This window comes from Hirundo rustica, chromosome 2, assembly GCF_015227805.2.
Source record: "Hirundo rustica isolate bHirRus1 chromosome 2, bHirRus1.pri.v3, whole genome shotgun sequence".
NCBI classification, from domain to species: Eukaryota; Metazoa; Chordata; class Aves; order Passeriformes; family Hirundinidae; genus Hirundo; species Hirundo rustica.
The window spans coordinates 35646523-35670803 of NC_053451.1; the positions used below are offsets into that span (position 1 = coordinate 35646523).

At 37.7% G+C, this 24281-nt stretch overlaps 1 protein-coding gene across 1 annotated transcript in view; it reads left to right on the forward strand.

Moving 5' to 3' along the window:
• Nucleotides 1-24281, forward strand: part of TMEM135 (transmembrane protein 135) — a 158594-nt gene that overhangs the window by 77317 nt on the left and 56996 nt on the right. Inside the window, exon 6 of the mRNA XM_040055997.2 lies at nt 21216-21262. Within this exon, the coding sequence (XP_039911931.1) occupies nt 21216-21262 (47 nt within the window). The remainder of the gene's footprint in view (nt 1-21215; nt 21263-24281) is intronic.

Consider the following 24281-nt stretch of genomic DNA (forward strand, 5'->3'; position numbering starts at 1 on the left):
TATGCTGTTTTGGATTTACATGCCCTGTTAAAGAACTGTGAGTATGGAAAAGATATAGAAGCTGAGCAAAGAAAATTTGCTTTTCTTTTAGTCAGCAGTGGCAATAACTTGCTTTACTTGTGTAGTAAAGCAAGTTCTGACTCCCTTACTCTTATCTCATCATATAGAGAAATTTCTTGTTCACCTCTGGGATTGTAATTTGCAAAAAGACACAATATTGCAGTTGTAATTTGTTTGATAAATTTCCTCCTTAGTAATGCTCCAGACCTTTTTTCCTATTAACAGCTATGAACATGTTTATCCATGGAAATATTCGTGGTGACAAAACTAAACATGTGCCTAAATATTTGCGAGAGTGTGCAGCATGAGACACTAATTCCCAAGGGCACGGTTAGCACATGCTCTAGTGCTTCTCTCAGTAGGGAGTGAATTTAAGAGTGTCTATAGGTCCCCTTGATTTCAACAGTATTTAATCAAACAAGTGACCTAAACTTTTTGCTAGACAAGAAATAATAATGTAAGCATGTAGTTGAAGTTTTTGTTTGTTTGTTTGCTTTTAGATTTTATTTTTTTCTTAGGTCAGAGCATTGAAAGACTCATCGGAATCAGCACTGTTTTAGCCTTATATTTGGAAACCCTGGAACAGTTACCAACCTTGGCTTATATTTATTATATTGTATTATATATATCCCATATATTTTTTTTTAATTTGAGCTTCTCAGGCTGACATTTTCTGAGGTAATGAGGCTGGTACTCCCCATTTGCACACTGCAATGTCAGTTTACCTCCTTTCATGAAGGAGGCACGAGGTCTTCCACAAAATCCATCATGTGACAAAGTAATGAGAGATGGACCAGAGACTTGAATTACAGTTGCACCAGCAATGTGTATCAGGAACTGCATGAACTCAGTAAGGGATGCTTGTCTTGAGCAGTTAACTTCCTGAATAAACTTGGAAAGAGTCTAGGAAACAGTTTAGTACTAACATCTTCTTGACTGACTGGGAGTCCTACAAGTACATGTGAAAAGGAAGCTTTTGCTCTGTTCATTATATAGGAAAATGCTTATATACTGCTTATTTTGCAATAGGTCATGCGGTAGATGTACTTAATTACTATCATGAACTAATTAATGGGGTTACTTGCAGGGAAAGATTCTCTTGATAGCCCACTCCTGCAGTTTTAGGTTCTGGTGGAGCTGGGTCCCAGTGGCTTGGCAACCTCTGTTTGTTTCAACCATCCTGTGATATAAGGTGATGGCCAGGCTGCCCTGGAAACTTGATGCTAAAAATTTAAGACTAATAATATTGTTAGGATATAAGAGAAATCATATTTTTGTCTACCTTTTTACTAAAGTTTGGAAGCCAGGCTTCACTTCTAATTAGAAGAAAATCTTTTAATGGGTTAACAGTGACAGCCTTGCTGCCTCCTTTTGTTCATTGCTGAAGTGTTTGTAGCAAAGGGGGAGATGCACCGTGTTCTTTACAAAGCTCTTTCCTGACAGGTGCCTTGACTCCCTTGCATGTTGGATTTTAAATCTCTAGTAACTTGTTTGTGAGAAGAGTTCTACACTTATTGACAATTTACTTCCCTGAATTTGCTCTGAGCTGTGTCATCTTGTGGTCTGTGCAAGATGGAACTGAACAGAGGCAGATGTGGAAATATTTCTTTCAGTGAGATTATTTTGGACACAATGTACTCCTCTCCATGGCATTCAGTACAGTTCATTGGACTTCATGTAAATGCAGGACAAAAATGTAGACAAATAAATTTCCCTGTGTCATCTGCACGTCCTTGAACTCAGTTTTGCTTTGAAATGACTACGTGAAGAGACCATGAGTGGGTACAATTTTCCAGTCATAAGGAAAGTGCTTGGAATTCCTGACATTTGGAAGTGTTCACACATGTTTCTTACAATGTGGGTGAATTAAAAAAAAAAAAACCAAACAAACCAATCCCCCCCCCCAAAAAAAAACCAAACCAAAACAACAACAACAAAAACCCAACAAAACCAAAAAACCCCCAAAAAACTCTCCTAAGTTGTTGAAACTCAGAACTTTTATGTAATCAGACCTGACCCTGGAGCTGTTTATCAGACTTTAAGTGCCCTTCACTTCATTTGAACGGTAGTGATGATGTTTAAAGGAAAGATTTATTAATATCTCTCTCTGTGTTCTTGGTAGCCACCAAAGATCCTTAAGTTCATTCTCTTGTTTCATCTTGAATAACAAAGAGCCATTTAAAAGTAACAGCTGATGACCATTGTGGTCTGGTAGAGGCAGTAGATATCAAGAAATAATTTCTGTGTGAGACGTCTTATTTTCCAAAGCATGTTCTTCCAGCGGTAAACTGTACTTGTGAAACTGGCTTAAATGGGTATTTTTTTGTACTCCCAATATAAATTATTTCTGTTTCAGGGTATGCAGTTGCTATAAGCAGCATTTGGCATTGAGGTGCACAAAGCATTTTGATTATTTTAATGTGTCAATTATATGGGAAATACTGTTCCAGATAATGGAACTTTATGGACAAAAGACAGAAATAAAGACATTTGATTCTATTGACTAATAAATATTTTGGTGTATATTAAAATACCAGTGCATGATTTTAAAGCTATTAAAGTGCTGCTCAGCAATGGACATGGTGACAAATAGCTGGCTAAGAAAAGGTTCCTGCCTTGGTCGCTTACCTCAAGGCATTTTTATGCCAAAAAAAATTACAATTTGAGGTTACATTGCGAATTCTGGAGTGTAAAGTGACACCAGTTTAGCATTTCAAATGCTGTACTGTCTGAAGCAGATTGTGCATTTATTTGGAAGTTATCTCTTTGCATCTTCACCCTTCCCCATTTTTGTTTTCTCTAGTATTTAACAGCTGGGTTTTTTTAAGGTGTTATCAAAACAAAGTCTTTTCTTATCGTAGGTAGGGCCTTTCTGGAGCAGATTTCTGCTTCTGCAGCTTCATCCCCAAAGTGAGAGTTGTGGGGTTAGAGAGTACCAGTGTTGCTGGAGGGGTACTGGAAGAACTGGGACAGCCTGTTGGAGGGGGACTCTTTGGACCGGTCTCACCATCTGATCAGAAGACTGTGGAAAAGGTTGTCTGTAAGTTACAACATAATTTCTGTGCTGCCTGCTGTTAAGATGTCTTCAGTCCCACAGCGCTTAATGTGAAAGGTTCCCTAAGAAGGGATTTTAGGAGAGCTAAACTTAAACAAAGCTGCTTTTATTGCTGAAATACCTCATTCAGTCATTTTCCCAGTATAGATGAGAGTTCAGATTTGTCTCCATTAATTCCCTCAGGGTATCTTAAGGAATTTTATGCAAGATCTCTAAAAAAGAAATAATTGTGTTTCTGTTTCTGATGTTCTTGTCTGACATTATATTAAACATTTGAAAATATACACATTAAAAATTTGAAGATATAGTAATGAACCAGGGTTGCTTCAATTTTTCTTTGACCCATTCCTGTATTGTAGGCAGATTACAGTATCATAATACTGTAGTAAATCACTTAATAATCAAATTCTTTGTTGGTATCTCAGGAGTTTGAAATTCCTTTGGTTTTTCCCACCACCACCTTTGAAGATAAGGCCTGATTTGTCATGTGTTGCATGATTCTAAAGCAGTTTTTGCTCAGGTGACGTAACAAGCAGATAAACATGGTGCTGTACTTGGGGGAGAGAAAATACTTTAAAAGGATTTTTAATTTAACCATTTTTTCTTTAATGTCTGTAGATTTAGCAAAGTTACACCCTTTCAGAATATTTATCCAGTTGTGTAAGGCTGTCTTATTAATCAAAACCTTTCAGGTGTGAACATGTTTTTTAATTGGAAGCAAAAGCTCTTTGCTAGAGATTCAGTACTTATTATAGGTAAGACCTGAGAATGCTCTTAATTTTTATATCAAAGCTTTCCAATAGAAGACACATTTTCAGGAGAAACCAGAAGATAACAGAATTTAATTCTCAAGTATTTCTTTTTTATTTTTGAGTTTTTTAATTTTCTGTCTTGGATTTGTTTCTGCTCAAAAGCATAGGGACCTCGGGTCAGATTCATAAAGGCTTTTTACATTAAATCTGCTAGTATTAAGCCCTCATTTAGTTTTAATGTGATATGTATGTGTCATGAGTTTAATTTTTGTTTCAAGAAGCTAAATGGTAATAAGGGTCTGTGATTTTTCCCCCAAACAATATTTTTATGTGTGCTTCTCCTTTGGTAATAAGCACAATATTGATCAGTGTTTGAAAGGAGCATTTCATTGCCCCAGTAGTGAAGTAGATGTTCTAGGAATAGAATGAAACACTGCCAGAAGCTCTGGAAGCAATCTGAGAATTGCTTTGATGTTGTGATATTTGTACAGGGGTACCAAGCTTAGGACCCTGTGCAAGGATCAGTTTAGTTTCTTGTTTTTGCAGTTTAAAGTAAAGCTCTTGAACACAAAGGCAGCAACAGAAACCCCCTAATAAATTTTTTTTTTTTTTTTTTTTTTTTTTTTTTTTTTTTTTTTTTTTTGGACAAAAGGCAGGTTGTAATTAGTGTTGAAAAAGACTCTTAATGGTGTACTAATTTATTCCTCTTCCTTGTCCTGACAGGTTTAATTATTCCTAAGTATCAGTGAATAGACTGATGACCAGCCCAAAATTGACCAGTTCCATTGTTGACTGGGCGGTGCTAAAACTGTTCCTTCCATTTTGTTTCTTTTTTTTTTTGTGAGTTGTATTAGTGAATTATTCTTGCTCAGGTAACCTGTGTTTTACTTAATTGTAGATGTGTCAAAAAGACATTTCCTTTACTTCTCATGGGTATTTTTTTAATTCCTTGGTCATCATCCTGGCTGAAATTTAGAGGGTTTAAGTCAGCTTTACTGGCTACAATATTTCCTCATAAAGTTAGATTATAACTTTCTTTCCAACACATTTTTAAAAATTAAAGTAAGATTCCCTCCCTTGTGTAATATTTTTTCTTTCCTGGGTTCCTGGCGTTTTTTCTAAACTTAAAATAACTCAATATGCTGAACTTTTCCATATTGTCTCCATCAGTGTCTTCACTTTTATTTCCTTTTTCCCCTTTGCTTCAGGAAACACATCTTTCATGTCACTCGCGGGCAAGGGAGTAGCCAATTTATACAAAGACCAAACTGCCTACCAAAATGATCCTCTTTTATAATCTCCACAAAAACTGAACTCCTTTTCTGCCTGCCTGTTAACCTTGTGCTGTTGCCTCCTTCAGTGTTACATATAAGAGCTATGCTATTGTTACCCCACTACTGAGTGATTCATCTCATCTGATAAATAACTTCTGGTTGTGTACTGCTTGGCTTGGTTATTTTCGAAGGAATGAGGAAAGATGCAGATTATCAGTTTCACTTTTTCCAGGGGGTGAATAGGATAATTCTGCAACAGCATAATTCTGGGACAGCGTTTGATTTATGGCAAGTGATAGGGCAAGGACATAAGGCACAGAAAAGTGAGGAGGGGATATTCCTAGCTAACAAAAACCCAGTGAACCTACTCTGTGTGAGTAGGTAGAGGAAGGAAACTTAATAATGGAGAACAAAACAGATTACTCCATGAGTCAGAATAGTTGATCCATTTTACTGAGTATTCATGGACTGGTCTCATGATGAACAGACTTTTGTCCAAGCTATGTTATCTTTGTAACAGAAGCAACTGAATGACACAAGACCAAAACAGCATCAGTGAGTGCAGCAAATGCAGTCAGTCGTGCAAGCGGACAGCCTTGGGTGTGTTCTGAAATCACCTGGTGCTCCAGACTCCACCTGAAACAGTCTCTCACTTTGAAGCTTTGCTATTACTGCAGCTGAAATGGAAAATTGCAGTGTTTGGTCTGAAAGTAGCACTTTGCTCAAAGACGTGATGTTCTGATATTCAGAAGAAAAGCCAGAAACCTGATAGAGCATATGGGTGCACATCAAGAATGACAAGAGGGCGCAAACACATGAGCTGATAAAATAGCATGTTACATTCCCCTTGGCTGACATCTTAAGTATCTTTGTGATGGTGAAGACTAGATGTTATTCAGGCACTGGTCACTGTAGAAACTGGATGCAGACTTGTCAGAAAAGTGGATCAGAATCAGAATGATTAAGATTGGAAAAAACCTCTAAGATTAACCTGGCACTGCCAAGTCCACCACTAAACTTTGTTCCCAAGTGCCACTTCCACTTATCTTTTAAATCCTTCCAAGGGGTGATGACTCCACCACTGCTCTGGGCAGCCACTTCCAATGCTTGGCATCCCTTTAGGTGAACATTTTTTTTCATAATATCTAAAACAAACCTCCCTTGGCTGCAGCTTAAGGCTGTCTCCTCTTGTATTATTCCTTTTTCTGTGGGAGAAGAGTCCAAGCCTGCTGGGAAGGAAGTTGTTTTTTAATCCTCCCTCTTAAACCTGGGAAGACTGGGGCTTTTACTTTATTTAATCCCCCTTCTCTGTGTGAATCTCTCTGTGTATCTACGGACAGTATTGTTTCAACAAAGAAAGCAGGTCTTACCTGCTTCTATGTTAAATATGTTGAGGTTTTTGGTTTTTTTTTTTAATATTTCTTTTGTTCTCAGTGGAGGGTGAAATCGGTACTAAGTAGGTAATATAAAGAGTCAAAAACATTACCACCCACTGTTATTATGTGATAGCATAATTTTGATTGCATGAATAAAGTATTTTAAAATTAATATTTGCAAGATGTTTCTTTAAAAATACTAATGTGAGCACAGCAGTTAATTTTTGATTACTAGAGCTATTATATTTATTTTTGAACTTTCAACCAAATATCTGTAACATAAATAATCTCTTAAGTATTAATCTATTAAATATTGCCAGCTTAACATTTTGTCTATATTGGTATTGCATTTCTACAAAGGTTTCTTTCCTGTAATTTGATAGCTGAAATTATCGGTTCCTGTTTTACACTGGTGTGTACTTGCTTGAGTTTGTGTAACCTGATCTCTTTGTCTGAATTTTGGCTGTTCTGGGGCATGTGCTGCCTGCCTGACTCCACTCTGCTTTTGTCTCCCTAGTTTTCACTCCTGTAATGATTCCCTGCAGTCCATGAACATTAAGGTTCATGTGAGGTCAACCATACCTTGCAGATAGTGACAATGGTGCAATGACAAATATGGGGGGGGTTACATGGTGTTTCCTGTATTTAATTTAGAGGCTAATGATTTGTGAGCAGCCTGCAAGGATTTTGTACAAAGTTTGGTTTATCTTTAGTTTCAGATTTGAATCTGTGAGTATGTTCTTGTTGCCAACTCCCTTTTAGTTTCTGCTTTTTGAAAAAATCCTTTAAATCGAGTGTGTTTGGGGATCTTCTGTCTCTGAGTTTGTCTTTTTTCATGTTTTGTATGTATTTTATTTCTTTACTTTTAGGGATTTTTTTGTTGACAAAGCTGTTTCTATTTAACCCCTACCTGAACCTGGGTAGCATGAAAAGGAAACTGGTCCAGCTAAAGAATAATTTTAGTCCCTAATGACAGTGAGAGCACATGGAAGGAGCACAAAATATTTTCTTACGAGTTCCAAGAGGAAGAGATGGCTCTAGGCTAGAAATAACTTTTGTGAAGTAGGAAGTGATGTGTACATGTGAGGGATTTGAGAGCTAAAAGAATTTCTCTCTAGCAACTGATGCTAAAAAGGTAATTTAATATTACCAGTAACAGTGCCAGAAGGTAATAAGGCAGTCAAGTTATTGAAAAAATCAACAGCAACAACAGAACTCCCTCTTTTTTTTCCTACTTTTAATAAGCCTATTCTAAATTGTAAGATTATAGTCTTCTACGTATACTCTAAATGAACAGCTGTTGTTGGCTAGTGGAATATAAGGAGCTCTTGGCCTTCCCCAGAGAGCCCTTTGTCCCTGCAAAGGTGAGTGCAGGGGTTTGTGGTGCTGGGTACTGCTGGGCTCTTGTGGTTGCTATTAAGGAAACAAAACCAAAATTCTTTTGTTTCTGTCTTGGATTCAGAGAAATTACTAAAATCTCTGAAATCCCTGGAAGTTGTGATATAGCAGTTAACTCAAAGATGTCAGGAGTATTTGTGAAAGCATTCCCTTAAATATGAAATTTGATGAGATAACATTACATGTCTTCTTTTACCTCACTTGTCTTTTTTATTAAGTTAGCAGAAAGAAGTCTTTGTTTCGGGATACTTTCACTAAGATGTGCTGAAATCTTCTTTTGGTTGACTTATTTGTTCTTACGTGCTCTATTGGGAAGAAAAGAGCACATCTATATGTGATGGATACCCTGATATTATGCACTCTGTCATTTTACAGAGTAGGATGTGCATTTAAGCTGTTTTACAGGAAAGTCTCTTGAGATTCTTGAGGAAACAGACCAGAAACATAATTATGCCAAAACTGCTGACTTTTAAAAAAGTTTCCAGTGATAATAGGATTTAAACTAAATGCAGTTTAATTTCAATTCCATTGCTGCAACTTGCAGAAATTTTACCTTGAATTTACATTTTTCTGGGTATGAATTTGTTAACCCCTTGTGTTAACCATAACCTTGTGGCAATTTGTTTAGCTCTTATTTTCAGCATAAAAGATACAAAAATTGTGGTTGGAAATAGAAGATTGTAGTGTTGCTGCATTGCATTTAGATGTTCTCATAGCTCCGTTATGCTTTTGAGTGCAATGAAGAGAATATATTTTGGTGCAGTAGGGAACTGGCCCCACAATTTGTTCCTAGTCCCGTTTTTACAGAGCTTGTCTGGGAGTAGCTGAAAGATGAAAAGATGTTTTCAGCTGGTCATCCCTGAACCCAAGGATGTTTGGGTTGTTTGATTTACATTATAATCATCCATTGTCTTCAAAGTTTAAATAGTGGAGGTTTTTTTATAATCCTGTTTGGAATGCCATTTTATTTCATTAGCTGGCAGTTCATCTACTCACACCTTGGCTTTGGAAATACAGTTTCTCAGTGGTGATTTGGAAAACTTGAATCAGTTTAGTGGAGCAAATATTTCATGAGCACGTATGGCTACATTTCACCTTCTGCTGTACTGCGTTCAGAGTGCTTGTTCTATAATCAAAAAGCCTTTAATTATGGGATCTTAGCCAAATCATCTGGTGTTCTGCACTGTTTATGGTGCATCTACAGGTGCAGAAGACAGAGAATTAAATTGTTTCCTGAAAAAGTGATGTGTGGAGTCTGTAATCTTCACTAGCTAAAGCTCGCCCGTGTGCTTCAGAGCAATATTTACTGAGACAGTTCAAAAGGGCAGCAGGTGTGTTCTGAAGAGCAGGAGTGAATCAGTTGAGCTCTTTGCTGTTGTAGTTGAAGATGTTCATGTTGAGTCATTTTACACGGTTCAGTGAACTGAGTGAACTCATGATGTGCTTTCCTTCACTTTTTCTCTTATCGCAAGAAATCTTTGTAGAGTTCTGGCACTTGTTGTTCATCCTTTGCTGTCAACCAAACCAGACAGGTCTTTCACAGAATCACAGAATGGCTAGGTTGGAAGAGACCTTCAAGATTGAGTCCAGCCCATCCCCTGACACCTCAACGCGACTTTGGCACTGAGTGCCACATCCAGTCTTTTTTTAAACACATCTGGGGATGGTGAGTTCAAATGTGCTTGTGTTGTGACTCCCAAGGCAAGACAGGGTGAGATAGACTCTGGTGACATTTAGGACTGATTTGGGGCTGAGAATTACTTCAATGCAATATTTGGGGAGGAAAAAATATAACATTTTGAAAATGTGATGTTTTTGAAGATTCAAATCTATAGCAGTAATTTTACAGGAAAAAATATAATTGATGATGTCTTTTATAGAGTAATCAGCTGTATTAAATGCAGATGTTTCATTTATGAAACTGTTTAAATCATATTTTTTCTCCTGTAGGTAAAAATCATACATATGATAAGCCTTTAAATTTTTAAAAATAATTTAAATAAGTTACCTTATTTTTCCATAAACAAAAATTCCTTTTTTTTTTTTTTTTTTTTTTTTTTAGTTATTAGTGGAGTAAGACATTTTTCAGATGTAAGTTTTTCTCATGGGATAATTGCTTTGTGCTGCATTGAAATTTGGAACATGCATATTAGGAAAGAGTTGAACTCACACATGCCATGTTGTACCATGTGCTCTGCATAGATCTGGTTAGCTGTGTAAAAAAAATCCACAGTTAGCAGCAGTTCAAAATTTTGTTTAAACATCTTGTTTGTGGTGTACTGTCTTTAACACTATATTCAGCCATTAGTTAGTGTATTTTGTAGTTGAAAAAGCAGTGATACAGTGCTTGATGGCTCTGAGGTAAAGACTGGAAAAGACATGAGTGAGAGAAAGTGCTGCAAGAAAGATCAGACTTTTCTCTCAGCTTTAGCTTCTGAAAGGTTTTCTCATTTGAACTTGTTATTTTATCTCTCAGGAGTGCTTGCTGAGTCTCCCCTTACTGAGTAGAGAGAGTCTAGATGAAGGAGAGCTTAAAGTAAATCCGTAGCTTCTTGGCTAACATGAGATAATGTGCATTCCTGGTCATGTAGTATTTTACATTATTTGCATGAAATTGAAATTTTTGAGTAGCTTCCTAAAATGTGTCCAGAAATTTGAAACAACTGAGTTTGGAGACACTTGCAGCAGTGTCAGGAGCTCATTAAATTTTTCTGTGTGGTCAGTTACAAATGCAGCTAATCTCCCTGTTGTGACCTTATCAGGTTCCCAGTAATTTTCAGGGTTCTACACCATAGTTTTGGGCTGTCTGCAGTTACCTCAGTGGATTGCACAGCTGTTTTCTAGAATCAGATTTTCATTAGTGTTCATGGTAATGATTCATACTGCTAAATGAAAATAATCTTTGCAGATGAATTAGTTTAGATCTTAGCTAATTGTATGCTTTTCAAGGGTTTTCTAACTCTCTTTATCAAGGTAACTTCTTTCTTTGAGGTGTTTTGTGCACAGTTATGACACTATTTGAATGTGTCCTCATTTATATTTTTAAAAAGTTATCAAAACATAAAAATTATGTCATTACCAAGTACTACAGTACTTTTGAAGTTCTCCAGGAGCAGACGCAGGAGATTTGGTTAACCAGGTAACCCACATTATCTGTTCCTTTTGCTTTTCTTTCCTCTCCCCTTTTCCTACTGGTCTGATACCATTGCATGCATGCAGTTTGCCACTGGGGATTTTATCCACCACACTGTGGAAGATGTAATTTGATGGTCTGGGACAGCCTTTTTGGTGGCCCTCCTTCCCCAGCTCCCAGCAGGAGAAGCTGTGTGCAGACAGCCATCCTCCCTTCCCAGAGGACAGGGAAGGGTGAGAGAGGTGAGGGTGCAGAGCAGATGGCAGGGGTGTAATGTAAATGAAATTGTGACCATTTTAGTTGTTTAGTATGTACCAGTTTTGGAGTGTTGTGTTTTGGATCAGCAGCAGAGTAATACCTCTAGGCATGAATAAACATCCACACCAACTTTTAAATATCTAAGAGAATATTTAAACAAAGACCAAAGGGCATAATCTTATGTTAACCTTGTTTCATTTTGCTTATGTTGTTGGGGTTTTTTTCTGTGTTGTGATGATAGTAACAATAGCAGAAGGAATAAAAATTGATCTGCCTTCTCTGTAGCATTCCCTCTCTGCTGGTGCCAAGACTTTTTCCTGAACCTGTAGGTGTTGTGTGGGGAAGTGGGTGACATCTAACACTAAGGAGATGGTTAGTAAAACAAACAAGGCAAAATTAAAATTGTTGGGAGAAAGAGGAGAATAATATAATCTATACTATTTATCTTAATCAAGGTGTAATAAAGTTCTGTAATGGAGGAAGAATGGGTGTTTGCTGGGGTGTGGGTCTTCGCTGTGTAATCTTTTAAAATTAAGTACTTCAATAGAACAACATTATTTTTCCATTGATTTTTGTATCAGTTTTCAGCTTCCATATCTTATGGCTAAGAATATTATAGCTTAACAAAAAGATAGGGCAAGGCACTGTGAATCAAGCTAGAACAGTTTATAATAGTGCTTCATGAGCTTCTGCTTAGCATCTCCTCTTGCCACTTAGTCTCCATGTAGGAGGTGGTTACAAGGACCACCGGAGGGGCTCTTCAAAGCACGAGTTGCTCTCTGAAGCACAGCCATCGCCAGCAGCCTGAGCCCCTTCCCTGCCTTACTGCAGTGATGTGGATGCTGAGGGAGAAGGAACCTCCAGCAGTGAGACGGAGTAGACATCTGTGGAGAGAATTCAAGTTCTTCCTTTCACATGCCACAGGAGTATCTATACTTTCTCAGGAAAATTCACTGGAGAGTAATTCCATAGCAGCATGAAGTCCTCTGTCCAACAGATAACACAATCAGTGCTTTCACCCCCTTCCACTCAGGTCTGATTCTCTTTCCTAACATGCTCACATAAATGTTAGTTTTCAAGAGTCCTCGTTCCCCTGAGGAGCTGCCTGTGTCTTATGATGACAGCCAGTGTCAGCTGTACATTGTGGAGGCTCCTATCTAGGGAAATGTGAGAGGCATTTTAGCTTATCTATTTAGCTATTCCCCCTCCTCACATTCTTAAGGGGGCTCTTACTTGCAAAGCAACGCATGTAGTTCAAAATGCTAATGAGAACTCTGCCAAAATTGTGGAGAGATAAAGGAAAGTTAAATTATATACAAGGTGCCAGGATTTATGCACAAACATAATTAATTGTCATCAATTTGAAATATTTTTCCTCAGTAAACGTCAAAATGATGCTATATATGTATATATAGAAATAGCATTTGTTGTAGGTGTCCGCTGGTTGTGCAGCATTTTTAAGAAAAATAATACACAGTTCCTGAGCCCATTCTTTAATGTGAATTTCTCCTGGCTGCTCCACTGATTTCCTCAGCCTCTTCTTTGCCATGGCCCCAGTCTCAGCCTGCAGAACAGGGGCAGCTATGGGCATGGGCATGTGGGGCAGGAAGCCCTTGAGCCCAGAGGATAGCTATTTGTCTGTTGTAGTCAACTTAAATCTGAGCATGCCAAAATTCTTAGTATTTTTTAAAATTTGGCCAGTTAACTGACTTTAATTATCAAATACACACTTACATAATAGTTAAACGGTTGCAGTAGTGGGAAAACTCTGCTTTTTATGTCTGAATTATCAAAACAGATAATTTATTTCTGCCTCTTTAACTCTGTCCCTTTACTAGCTTTTAATGCTTGTCAGAAATACATCACGTTCGGCTACTTTTCAGAAATTTCACCAGTATGAAGCATTACAGTGGCTTTCATGATGCTGCCTTGCAAAGTATTGTGCTTATAATATTATTTTAATACATGTGCTTCACAGCAACAAAATTATTTTAATACCTACAAGCTTTTAAAGACAAATAACTCGTAGTTCCTTTTTGGATACTAAGGTAATATCAAACCTTGTATTTCTTCAGTGACTGTGAGCTCTGGAAGAAGAAGAGACAGATAAGCGGAAGTTCTCATGGTCGAGATAAAGTCTTGGATGATTTTTGTAACATGAGCTAAGCAGTTATGTTCAGAAGCCTAATACAAGACATCTGCACAGACTACTTTAAGTAAATTTATTGGGTTTTAAGTATTTACTGCATTTGTAAAGCTCTTGTAGGATAAGTGACCAGATTTAAATTTTGGCTTACATACGGATTTAATACTTAGAGATGTTAGCGTTGTAGTTTTCATTTGCAGTGTTGTATTTCAAGTATATCACTAATTTTGCCTTTTCAATATAATTTGAACAATTCACAACTAATTTGCATTTATTTGTCAAAATGATGATGGAGAGAGGTTCAAATCGTGCTGGTTGAATTGACTATGTTGTTAGTATCAGGTTATGGTTTGATCTGGTTGTGGCTTAAGTTGTCTGGCCCTGCCCCTGTTCATTCCTTGAGAGCAGAAAATAGTTGCTCTCAGGTGGGTGAGGTCTAAGATTTGTTTTCCTGTGCATCTCTGTTCCAGCAGAAGACACATGGAATAATCATCAAAAAAAAGGTGCTGGAGGAGGAGCGATGACTACACACGTTCATGTTACCTGGAAGTACTTTGTAGTTTGAACTCAAGCTGTGTGCATGGCCCAGCAATGGGCAGACCTGCACAGCAAGATGTGTAGCCATCGTGAGGAGCATGTCAACTTGTAGGAGGATCGTGGTGACCCAGTCTCAGATTTTTAAATATGGATTGGAAGTGTAGATTTTTAAATTGAACTCATTATGCTCCAGTGGTATAATACAAAACTTTTGTTTGTGTTGGTGATGAAACTACAGTTTCATTTGGCAACTACTTTTTTGTGCTTCAGTCTCTCAGGCCTTGTGCATTCTTGAAAGCAGTGGACTCTCCTGAGAAGCTTCCAGAAGGGATATTCAGTGGCTCTGTCACTGTATGTTGTAACTGTTTGCTGTGGCTAGTAGAATATGAAGAATGAGGAAAGTAATTTGACAAGTGTGTTTTTGAGGAAACAAATGAAGAATGCTGAAATGCTTAGTTATAAGTATGTATGTGTGTATATATAGTATATATTTTATACATATACATACAGAATTTCTGGACTAGAAAAATCAAGCGTTTAATTTTTATTTTTTTTTTATTCATTGCTGTTCTAGGACTGGCAGGTGCTCCCGGTCTTGGCTCAGTTACTGTCTGTATTTGCCAATTGTAATCTTTTAATCGTGATCCAACAACAGTACTTTAACAAGAATCTATATAATCTCTTGTTTAATAACACATACTAGTGTTTCTTTTGATCTTATCAGCCCAGGGATTGCTTCAGACTTGCTGTCAGAAAACAAATCAGGAGCCTCTAACAGCTGAGTGCTGTAGGTGTAGCTGAACTGGCCCTGTGCCCAATAAATGCCTGACAAATTGTTTTCTGTATTTTCATAAAGCCTATCAATTTTAAAGCAGCAGCAATGTTGCTTCAAAAGTTGATTCAAAAGTTATTTAATTTCAGCTAGGAAAAAAATCATTATGTGGATAACCACAGGCATGACGAGAGTTTTCGTCATTACTTTTGATGGCAGGTGAAGTTCTCCCCAGACATAGTCCCATATAGGTGACGATGTAACTGTCACATAGGAACTGCTGTCTCAGCTAATGGTGACTAATTCCATCAGGTAATTGTTTACTGTGACAATTTCTTGCCTGAGGCATTAAATAATGGTAAAAAATAACTATTTATATTAGTAAGGGTGATCATAAGATTAGATTTTAAGAGGCTGAATGCAAAGTAACGTGGCTTCTGCTTTTATGTAAGTTCATTTTGATGTCTTTGGTGTCTTTTGATATGACTTCCAGTATCTTTGTCTAGTTACTCAGAAAGACTGTGATTTCCATCCCTTTTAACTACTAGAAAATTATAGAAAATTTCATACTTTTTAAACTAGCTATTTGGTTATTGAAAAAGATTAACCCATGTATTTCATAATGAGAGTTCATTGATTAGGTTGTTATATAATGTGCAGGTGAAAAAGAGATATTCCATGTATATATTTGCTGGGTCATGGAGTACAAGGCCATTACATTAATGTGCGTAGCTACTTCCGTTATTTTAATTTGTTTTGTTTTGGTTTTGTTAGAAGGGAGTTTGCCTAAGAGATTATCTAAGTGATAAGAACTGTAGAAAACATTTTAATAAGGGCAATAACACATCTTGAAATAAAATTTAGGAACCACAAGCAAGTGCCGCTTTGGGGGCTTACTGTTAGAGATGCTTTGGTTTTTATTAGACTAATTAATATGTATGGAAAAAAACCAGAATTTCTTTTGGGTACAACAAATCATTCTTCATGTCTGAAGTGGGGGCAAATTAGAAAAACAGATTATGTAGTCAAAAGTCCCATGGAGCATCTTCCATGATCCCTGGTATAATAAAAGATACTACAGTTACTGTGCTGCTTTTCAACTGTGTATAGAGGTGAGAGGGGGTTATAACCTCTAGCAGCAGAGACAGCAGTAAACTCTTCTGTGGATGAATGTCTTTATTTTAAGGAATAAAAAAATATGCAAAATAGTTGTGGTTTTCTGCATCATATATTTTAAGAGTAAAAATTTGTAACCAACTGTACAAAGCTCCTAGTTATATGTATCCCAGTTATATATCTTGTAACTTTGGAAGAAATTGGCTCAAGTACTAGTTACTGAAGGGGCTTATTTAAACTGGGTTTTTAATTTTCCATGGTTTTTACCACTAAACCTTCCTTCAGACAGACTTCAGCTGGCAGTTCAGTTTTCTGTAGCACACAGCCTCCAGGATTTAGGAGTAGTAGTAGAAACTTTGTTTGTATCAAGTGTAGCTCTATGTTTTGCATACGTTGCAAAATGATTGATCAGGAAGATGATGGTTTTCAGGTTTTATGAATACATTAGAAGTCAAGTGTTATGTGCCAGTGGTTGAAGCTGCCTTAGGTCTTCTGTGAGCTGGTAGTAGCACAGTGCAGTGTTGAACTGTAGCTCCAACACTCTGGGTGCTTCTACCAGCTAATATCACTGATTTACCTCCTCCTGTCTTCATTAAATAGATTATGAGTACTCATTAAATAGATTATGAGTACCTTCAGTGTTTTTCCTTTTAATTACAAGGTCTGTGTTCCTTCATCACAGGCTTCAGTCCTACTCTTTCTTTCTGGCTGCAGGGGAGAACCAGCAGCCTCCAGTCAGAGACCTTTTGTACCACAGGAAATCTGACTATAATGGAAATGCTTAAAGAAAATGCACATAACTTCAGGGTTGAGTAATGTGCGGGAAAAGCCTGAATACACAAGACTCAAGTAGTTTTGATAGTTCTAGCAGTGTTATTTTTCCTTTCTTTGGGCCAAGATTTTTATCTGGCCGTGAGGGCAGTTCATTTGTGAGCGGCTTCTCCTGCTGTTACTGGGTTTACTGCTGTCACCAGGGCAAGTAGTAACCACTTTCACCCGGAGCTTTTTGTTTTGTGCTCAGTGCTGGATACTGCCCGATGTCACTTCTGCTTGCTGATTGTATGAGCGCTAAACTTTCTTCAAAAAAAACGCAAAAAACTGGCTTTATCAGCTAACAGAGATCTGGAAAAAAGGACCTCTTCAGTTTTGTCAGCAAATTTCCTTTTAAAAAAATAAAAATTATTAAGGTTTGGAGTAGTACAGTGAAGTGTAATGTAATCAATTAAAGTAATCACATATCAAATATGCTAACCTGTCCTGGAGCATAAGGATTTTTCCTTGTAACCTACAGGCATCTCTTCATAGATGTTAAAATATTTAGGGCATATAATTCTCATTAGCAACATGCAGGTTTTCTGCTTGTATATGTTTCTTCAGCTGGAAAGTTTCAAGGTCTGTATGTTGCCAAGTACATTGTGTTGGTCTTCCATTATAAATCAAAAAGTAATGGACTCTGCAAGAAAAATCCCAAGTGAGGCTTCCTGCTCACTGGAGTAGAAGTTTTAAATTCACGTAATATTTAGAATTATATTTCTGTAGGCTTTAGTATTTTTCTTCTTTTTTTAAAATATAGTTATTTTAAAAATTAAAATAAGTATTGCATATTGTACTGGAGCTATTATAAAAAAATTGTAGAATGGGGAAAAAGTTAAAAAAAGGCTTATTTTGAAAGCACAATGATACTTTTTCTTCTGTTTTCTGTCTTATTTGTGCTATGATAAGGCAGTCTCTGGACTTTCCATGTGTGGCTGTGAATTTCATGTAGAAGAGTCTGGGTCTGGTTCAGCCACGCCTCTTGCTGTCCTTCAGTTGAGTAAATATTGGTTTCAAACATGCCTATGGCATTTCTTGGATATGTTTCCCTCTACTGATCTTACACATCTCTGGTAAAGGAGATTCCACGATCTCACAGACAGCTTGTTCTGGTGCATCACTACCCTGGAAAGAACTCTTTCTGTTCTCCAACCAATGCTTTATTTGCTGTAGATTTAACTCTGCCTTCCTCCTTCTGTACTTGATGAGTCAGATTTATCAGTATATGATAATTATATGAAAATAGTTGTCATAGTCACCACTAACTACTTTTTTTATCGTTTCAGCAGTTTTCCAGCAGTTGTACACTACAGGCCTTTTATTTCCATCATGATATTCTGGACTGCCTTGTTTTGTCTATGCTTTTCTTTAACAGTGGTGTTCCAAACACTGATTTTGCTAGCCTGAGGTTATTAGTGTAACATCTTACCTTTGGTCCTGAAAGAATCGTTGATATTTTACAATGCTTTCTACAGCATTGCATTGTATGTACCTACTTACTTGTGACCTGAGGAATTTTTATGCTCTTGTATACATACTCATTGTACTCTTGCCTACGTGGTGGTTTCTTCTTTTTATGCATGTGATTTCTCCTGCCAGCTACTTCATATTAGCTTTAATTGAATTTCACTGTGTTGACTTCGGGCAATTCAATCACATTCCATCATTTAAATTATTATTGAAGAAGGAGACAAAATGTCTTTGGTGACTTCACTTAAAATGACTTTTAGTTTGCAAATGAACTGCTAGCTGTGTAAGTTTGCTCCCGTAGAGTTTTTGAGCAGCCCAGTGCACACTTACTTGATTAGCAGAACCAACAGTAACAAAGGTGCGTTAAAATTACGAAAACATTCTCCTGTTCTTCCTTTAAATCACCTGTCAAAGAAGAAAATTCCAGTAATTTTAATTTACTTGTTTGTTGTGTTGGTTGTTTCTTATCTTGTTATCTAGATAAAGTTATAAGGTTATAAGGCAGGTTATAAACTGCCTGTGTAAAATAATATATTGCACTGTGGTTGTGGATGCTTGAAGTGGTCTGGTCGACAGTCTAATATTCCCTGAAATTCTCATTTACAAAAATTGGTATCAATTTCTGCTTCTCCACCTGCCTAAGTCTTCCATGTCTTAATTTTTTCAAGGAACATTTTTAAGTTCTGGACAACATCTTGAAATTATAGAGGCTGATTAAGCAAGGCCTTCCAAGTATTTTTAGTTTCTGGATTTTGCTCAATGGAATATAGGTTGTAGACAAAATGGTGAGGTGGGTTGAATACTGGCTGAACTGAACTGAACGGGTGTGGAGGGCTGTGGTCAGCAGCCCAAAGTCCAGCAGGAGACTGGCCAGTGGGGCAGACCCCAGCAGGTCATCCTTGGGTCAGCAGCATTTTTATTAATGACCTGGAGGAGTGGACAAGAGGCTTTACCCTCAGCAGCTTTGCAGGTGATAGAAAACTGGGAGGAGCTGTTGCTGCACTGGGTGGTTGTGCTGCCAACCAGAGGGATCTCCACAGGCTGGAGAACTGTGCTGATGGGAACCTCATGAGGTTCAACAAAGGGACGAGTCCTGGCTCTGGTGAAGAATAGCCCCAGGCACCAGTTTATCCTTGGGGGCAGTGGAAAGCAGCTTCTCAAAAAAGAATTGGGGGTCCTGGTGAGTGCCAAGCTGGACACCTGGCCAGCAAAGGGCCCTTCCAGAACAGGAGGCCACAGCCAGCAGGTTGAACAAGGTGATCTTTCCCTTCTACTCAGTGCTGCTGAGACAGGTTTATAGCGTTGTGTCCAGCACTGGGTTTCCCAAGCTGAGACAGCTGCAGTGCTTTGCCCTCTGAGGGCATCTTAATGATATGTATAAATGCTTGCTAGTTTATTATTAAACTTACTGGGAAAAAAAAAAAAGCAAAAAACCAATAAAAGAAAAAAGGGCAAGAAAAAGACTATTTAGTGAAGTGAGTGTTTTTAGTATGCAAAGGCATACTTGGGTATTTTTTGGTTTTTCCTTCTTTTGTTTTGTTTTTTGTTTTGTCATTCCCCTGATCCTCCCCATCATCCAGAAAACTGGTTCTTTGCCATTTCTCACTTATTTCCCAATATTGATGCTCAGGCTGTCTAGCTGCCTTCTCCCCGTGTCTCCAGAACAACCTTCAGAGAATTGATGGTTGTTTGACTGATCAAATAGATTTTGAACTTTAGAGGAACAGAGCAGATCTTTTTGAGTAGAATTTGTGTTTAAAAACAAGTCTGCTTTTGCTGCTAGTTTGAAATGAAATATTTCTTTACCCTCATAAAATATACTCTTTCCCTAATGATTTTGTAGAAAATTATTTCGGTTGTTCACATTTTTGATGAGGATTAATAAAGTATTGTAGTACTGATGACGGAAAAGGAAAAGATAGGTAATTTACACAGCAGCTGTTCTAATGTCTCGTGTGACTTTAAGTCACATGCCAGAGGACTTAGAAAAGGGAAATGGTGTAATTTGTAAGTTTTTTTTCTCTGAAAGTCATTGTTAAGATTTCCTTTGCAAATTTTTGTCACACTTTCTGATCTAACATGCAGTAGCTTCCTGTTCTATGTGTTTAAAACCTTCTAATTCATACCTCTGCCACCTCTTCTGTTTCTTCTCACATAAGATGTCTGTATCCTTTCATGATCAAAACTTTTTCAACCTTTGAAAATAGGTGCAAATATTTTCTGAAGGACTTGCAATATTTCTGTAAGGATTTTGCTTCCTAACTGATGGTATGAATATGGGCCAGTATATCTAGAACAAAACAGTATTTTATCACTTGTGAGCTGTACCTGGCAATGTTGGAATGGATTAAGGCAGGATTTCTTCAGCATTTGTGATTCCCTGTGTGGGTGATATGGAGGAAGTAACAGCTCTGAGCCCGAGAGAGGATGGCAGGACGAAGTGGGATGTTCCCCTCTCGGTGCTGGAGAGCTGCTAAGTTTGCTCAACAGCTCTTGTACGAGCACATTGATGATACAGAGCAAGATAGGATTGTTCCAAGTGAGTTTAGCACTAAGATAAACTCCTAGAAAGGGTACTGTGAGTTGGGAGTGGAATTATCTACTCTCAAGCTTGCTGGAAAGCAGTTCAGCACAAGCAGCTGTCAATACAGATGTTTTAAACACAGTGCCTTTTAAACTGGAACTAGCAATATGATATTTGAATAAATCACAAAAGCAAGGACTGGTAAAAGATGACATTTAAATTTCAGCTCTAATATTTTATTGTTTAAATTCTGTTGTTTTATAATTATTTTATTACTTGGTCTTTTATTACAGATGCCTTTAAGTGGTGCCATTTGCTGTATCTGTTGTTCCCACTACCCCAGTTTGGGTTTCAATTTTTTGAGCTTCTATAGGAATCAGTCATTTTTGGTGGACTCAGACATGCTTTCATTCTGACCCCTCAAGCTTATCAATAAAGCATAGCTTTTATAGTAAAAGTTATAAAATCTTCATGATCCAAAACATGCAGTAGTAGTGTGTTGTGTAATAACACTCTTTCTCCTTCTTGTAGGTCCTTTTGTTCTGCATCACAGCTGCTCTGTTCATGTTCTTCTTCAGGTATGTTGCTGGTGTATCTATTTATGTTGTAAAAATTGTTTTGGACAATTGGAGCTTAGAGCTTACTGGTTTTTGGTATTCCTCTGTATATTCTTCATTCCAGCTGAATTGGCTGGAGTGCTTCAGTGGCATCACCCAGTGCTGGTAACATTACTGGGCTAAAAAGGGAAATGTTGAGTCTTCTGGAGAATGTACTGATTACTTAAGGAGTTTCATTTCCTAAATAAGGAGATCTAACATAGTGTGAAAACAACTGAAATCTCCTTTTTGTGGTTCTTTTTAAGAGCTCATGGCAGGAAGATCACATTCACTCTTCTGGTAAAAATAGGGGAGAACAGGAAAATCAAATTTTGCGGTCTTGAATAGTATTGAATGTTTGACTTGTATGCAGGTGTAACTACCTTCTTTCAGTTTTAGAATAAACTTCTTTCACATGTTTTCACAAGTTACGAATTGTATTCATGTTTTCAAACTTACGGTAGTGGGAGGTAGATGAGACATTCATTTTAATTACTTGTTTCTCTCTCAGTTTGCAATATCTATGTATGTCATTTATCTTATTTCCCTTTAAATGCCAGACCTCTCAGATTTACTTCATTCTATCTCAAATTGGAAAGTTGCTTTTTAAAGTAACCTTTGACTACAACCCTTTGACTTAGAATTTTCTGCATCGTGCAGCCATCTATGGTTCTTCAAGCTGTATGATCCCCTGGTAATTGCAAAACTCTGGAAGCTGCAGCTTGTTTTTCATAATTCCATTAGTTACGGATATTGGCCAAGAACAGTCTGTGGATAGAAGAGGGCTGTTAATTTAGGGGATTGGAAGAAGCATTCCTCCTTTCATCTATAACCTATTAAGAACCTTGCATTGGCAGTCTTCTTGCTTTATTTACTTCTACAGCCCTGAGTTAAGCCATAACAGCCTCAGAGAATTTGACTTGTAAGGTTGAGATTAGACACCTGTCTGCATAAATGCTGGTCAAATGAACTCAGAGCACTAAAATTCTGGTCAAAACTGCAAGTGTTCTATGATCTTGGGGGAAGCTAATTGTCCCCTATCTATGTGTTTGGTAACGAAGCGGTGTTTCAGAGAGAACCTGCAAGTTAAATCACAGAATCCTGGTATGGTTTGGTCTGAAAGGGAGCTTCAAGGTCATCTAGTTCCAGCCCTCCTGCCATGAACAGGGACACGTTCCACTGGGCCAGGGCGCAAAGCCTGGCCTTGAACATTTCCAGAGATGAGATGTCCACAGCTTGTCAGGGAAACCATTCCATGACTCACCACCACATGGTATGTCACAGTAAAGAATTTCTTCTTAATATCAAATCTAAGCCAACCCTCTTTCAGTTCGAGGCCAATACCTCATCCTATGACTACATGTCCTTGTAAAAAATCCCTCTCCAGCTTTCCTGTAGCCTCTTTAGAGGTGAGAATTGACACAGGAGAGCCAAGACATATTTGGTGAATTTTTCCCTGACCTGACACAGAAACACTGGCAGTTGAATGGGCTCCAAACCACTTTCTCTTCTAAAATTGTGACTCCATGCCAAGGCTGATGGAATATCCTGTTGAGCAATCATCAACAACATTTAATTCCTTTTGTCTCTGTGTTTTAACAGTGGAATTAAAATAGAGGCTCAAGTTTAGTTTAATTATTGGGGGGAAAAAATCTATTTCTAAACACCAATGAATGTGCTAACACAAATTTGTCAAAAATAATTATCACAGACTAGTTTTTGATTTTTTTCTTTTCTCACTGTAGTGAGTACTTTGAGTAGGACTTCTTCCCAGTGCACTGCTTTCCTAAAGAAAACAGGTATAGAGGGGTCTGGATGAAAGTACCTCTGGGTATTGCACAGAGTCTGGTCAACTGCTTAGAGAGAAGAGACAGCAGAGAGGTCACTTAATCAGGCCTCAGAGTTGTACATTTGTTGTACATACAGTCTGGACTGGCTGTGGCTGTGAGCTGGTTGTGGACTGAATTGATAGGTGAATTGACCATTGATGACCTTCTCTAAGATTTTTGGATAGCCCTTGGAAAAAATCTTGTGTGGAGTCCCGGGGAAGGGAATCTTGCTGTCTCTGTTGTCATGTAAAGCAGGAAGTAATTGGGAGAGTCATTAAATTACATTTCCTATTTAATGGTTCAAAATCACTTCAGCCTTTTTCTTAATCATAAGTGGATCAAACTGACAAAATCACGTTCATACTTTTGGAATAAACACCTTATTCAAAGTCAGATATGTTTGGCTTGTAGAATATATTCTATTCTTGTTGACTATAAAACATTGCTTACTCTTAACAAGCATTCACTGACCTGAAAACCAGAAAATTCTCCTTTGCATTGTACTTAACTTGTTCCCACAGTTACTTTTTCTCATCTACACCCAACTGAAATGTCAACAAAGGTACTGAGAGCAGTAGCAGTCATGGTCACCGAGATCATATAAAAGTCTTTCATTATTAAAGATAAAATCCTAATATCTAGATGGTGTAATTTGAAGCTTAAAACTTTCTAAGAAGAGACTTAATGTAAGTCTACCTGTATGCCGTGAAAGTCTGACTGATGCTTGGGAGTCAAATGTTGCGTGGAATAAAAGCAGAATAGTGTTTTATTTTCCGAGTTCATATTAACTGCCTTATCTGAGGTTATTGGGTTCTCTGATTTAAAATTTTTTACTGTCCCTAACAGGTAGCCCTGACAGACACTGCATTCCTAACAGCTTCAGGTTTAACTAAATTTGGCTGTTCTTTCTGCTCCAGGTAGTTTTGAGGTGAATCATTTTCCTTGCACAGCTTGTACTGTGATGCATGGTAGCTGCATTGGCCAGAGCCAGCGGTGCTGATTGGGAAAGCACGGAGAGCAGAGATGCTCCACGGCATTCACATGGACTTGGGTCATTTTTAAGTAACTGCATACCAGCATAACTTTAGGTGATCTTAGCTGAGTCTAGGACATTAAAAGTTACTTGAGTTGGAAAGTTCAAAGCTGTTCTCTTTGTGGAAGAATTGAGGTAT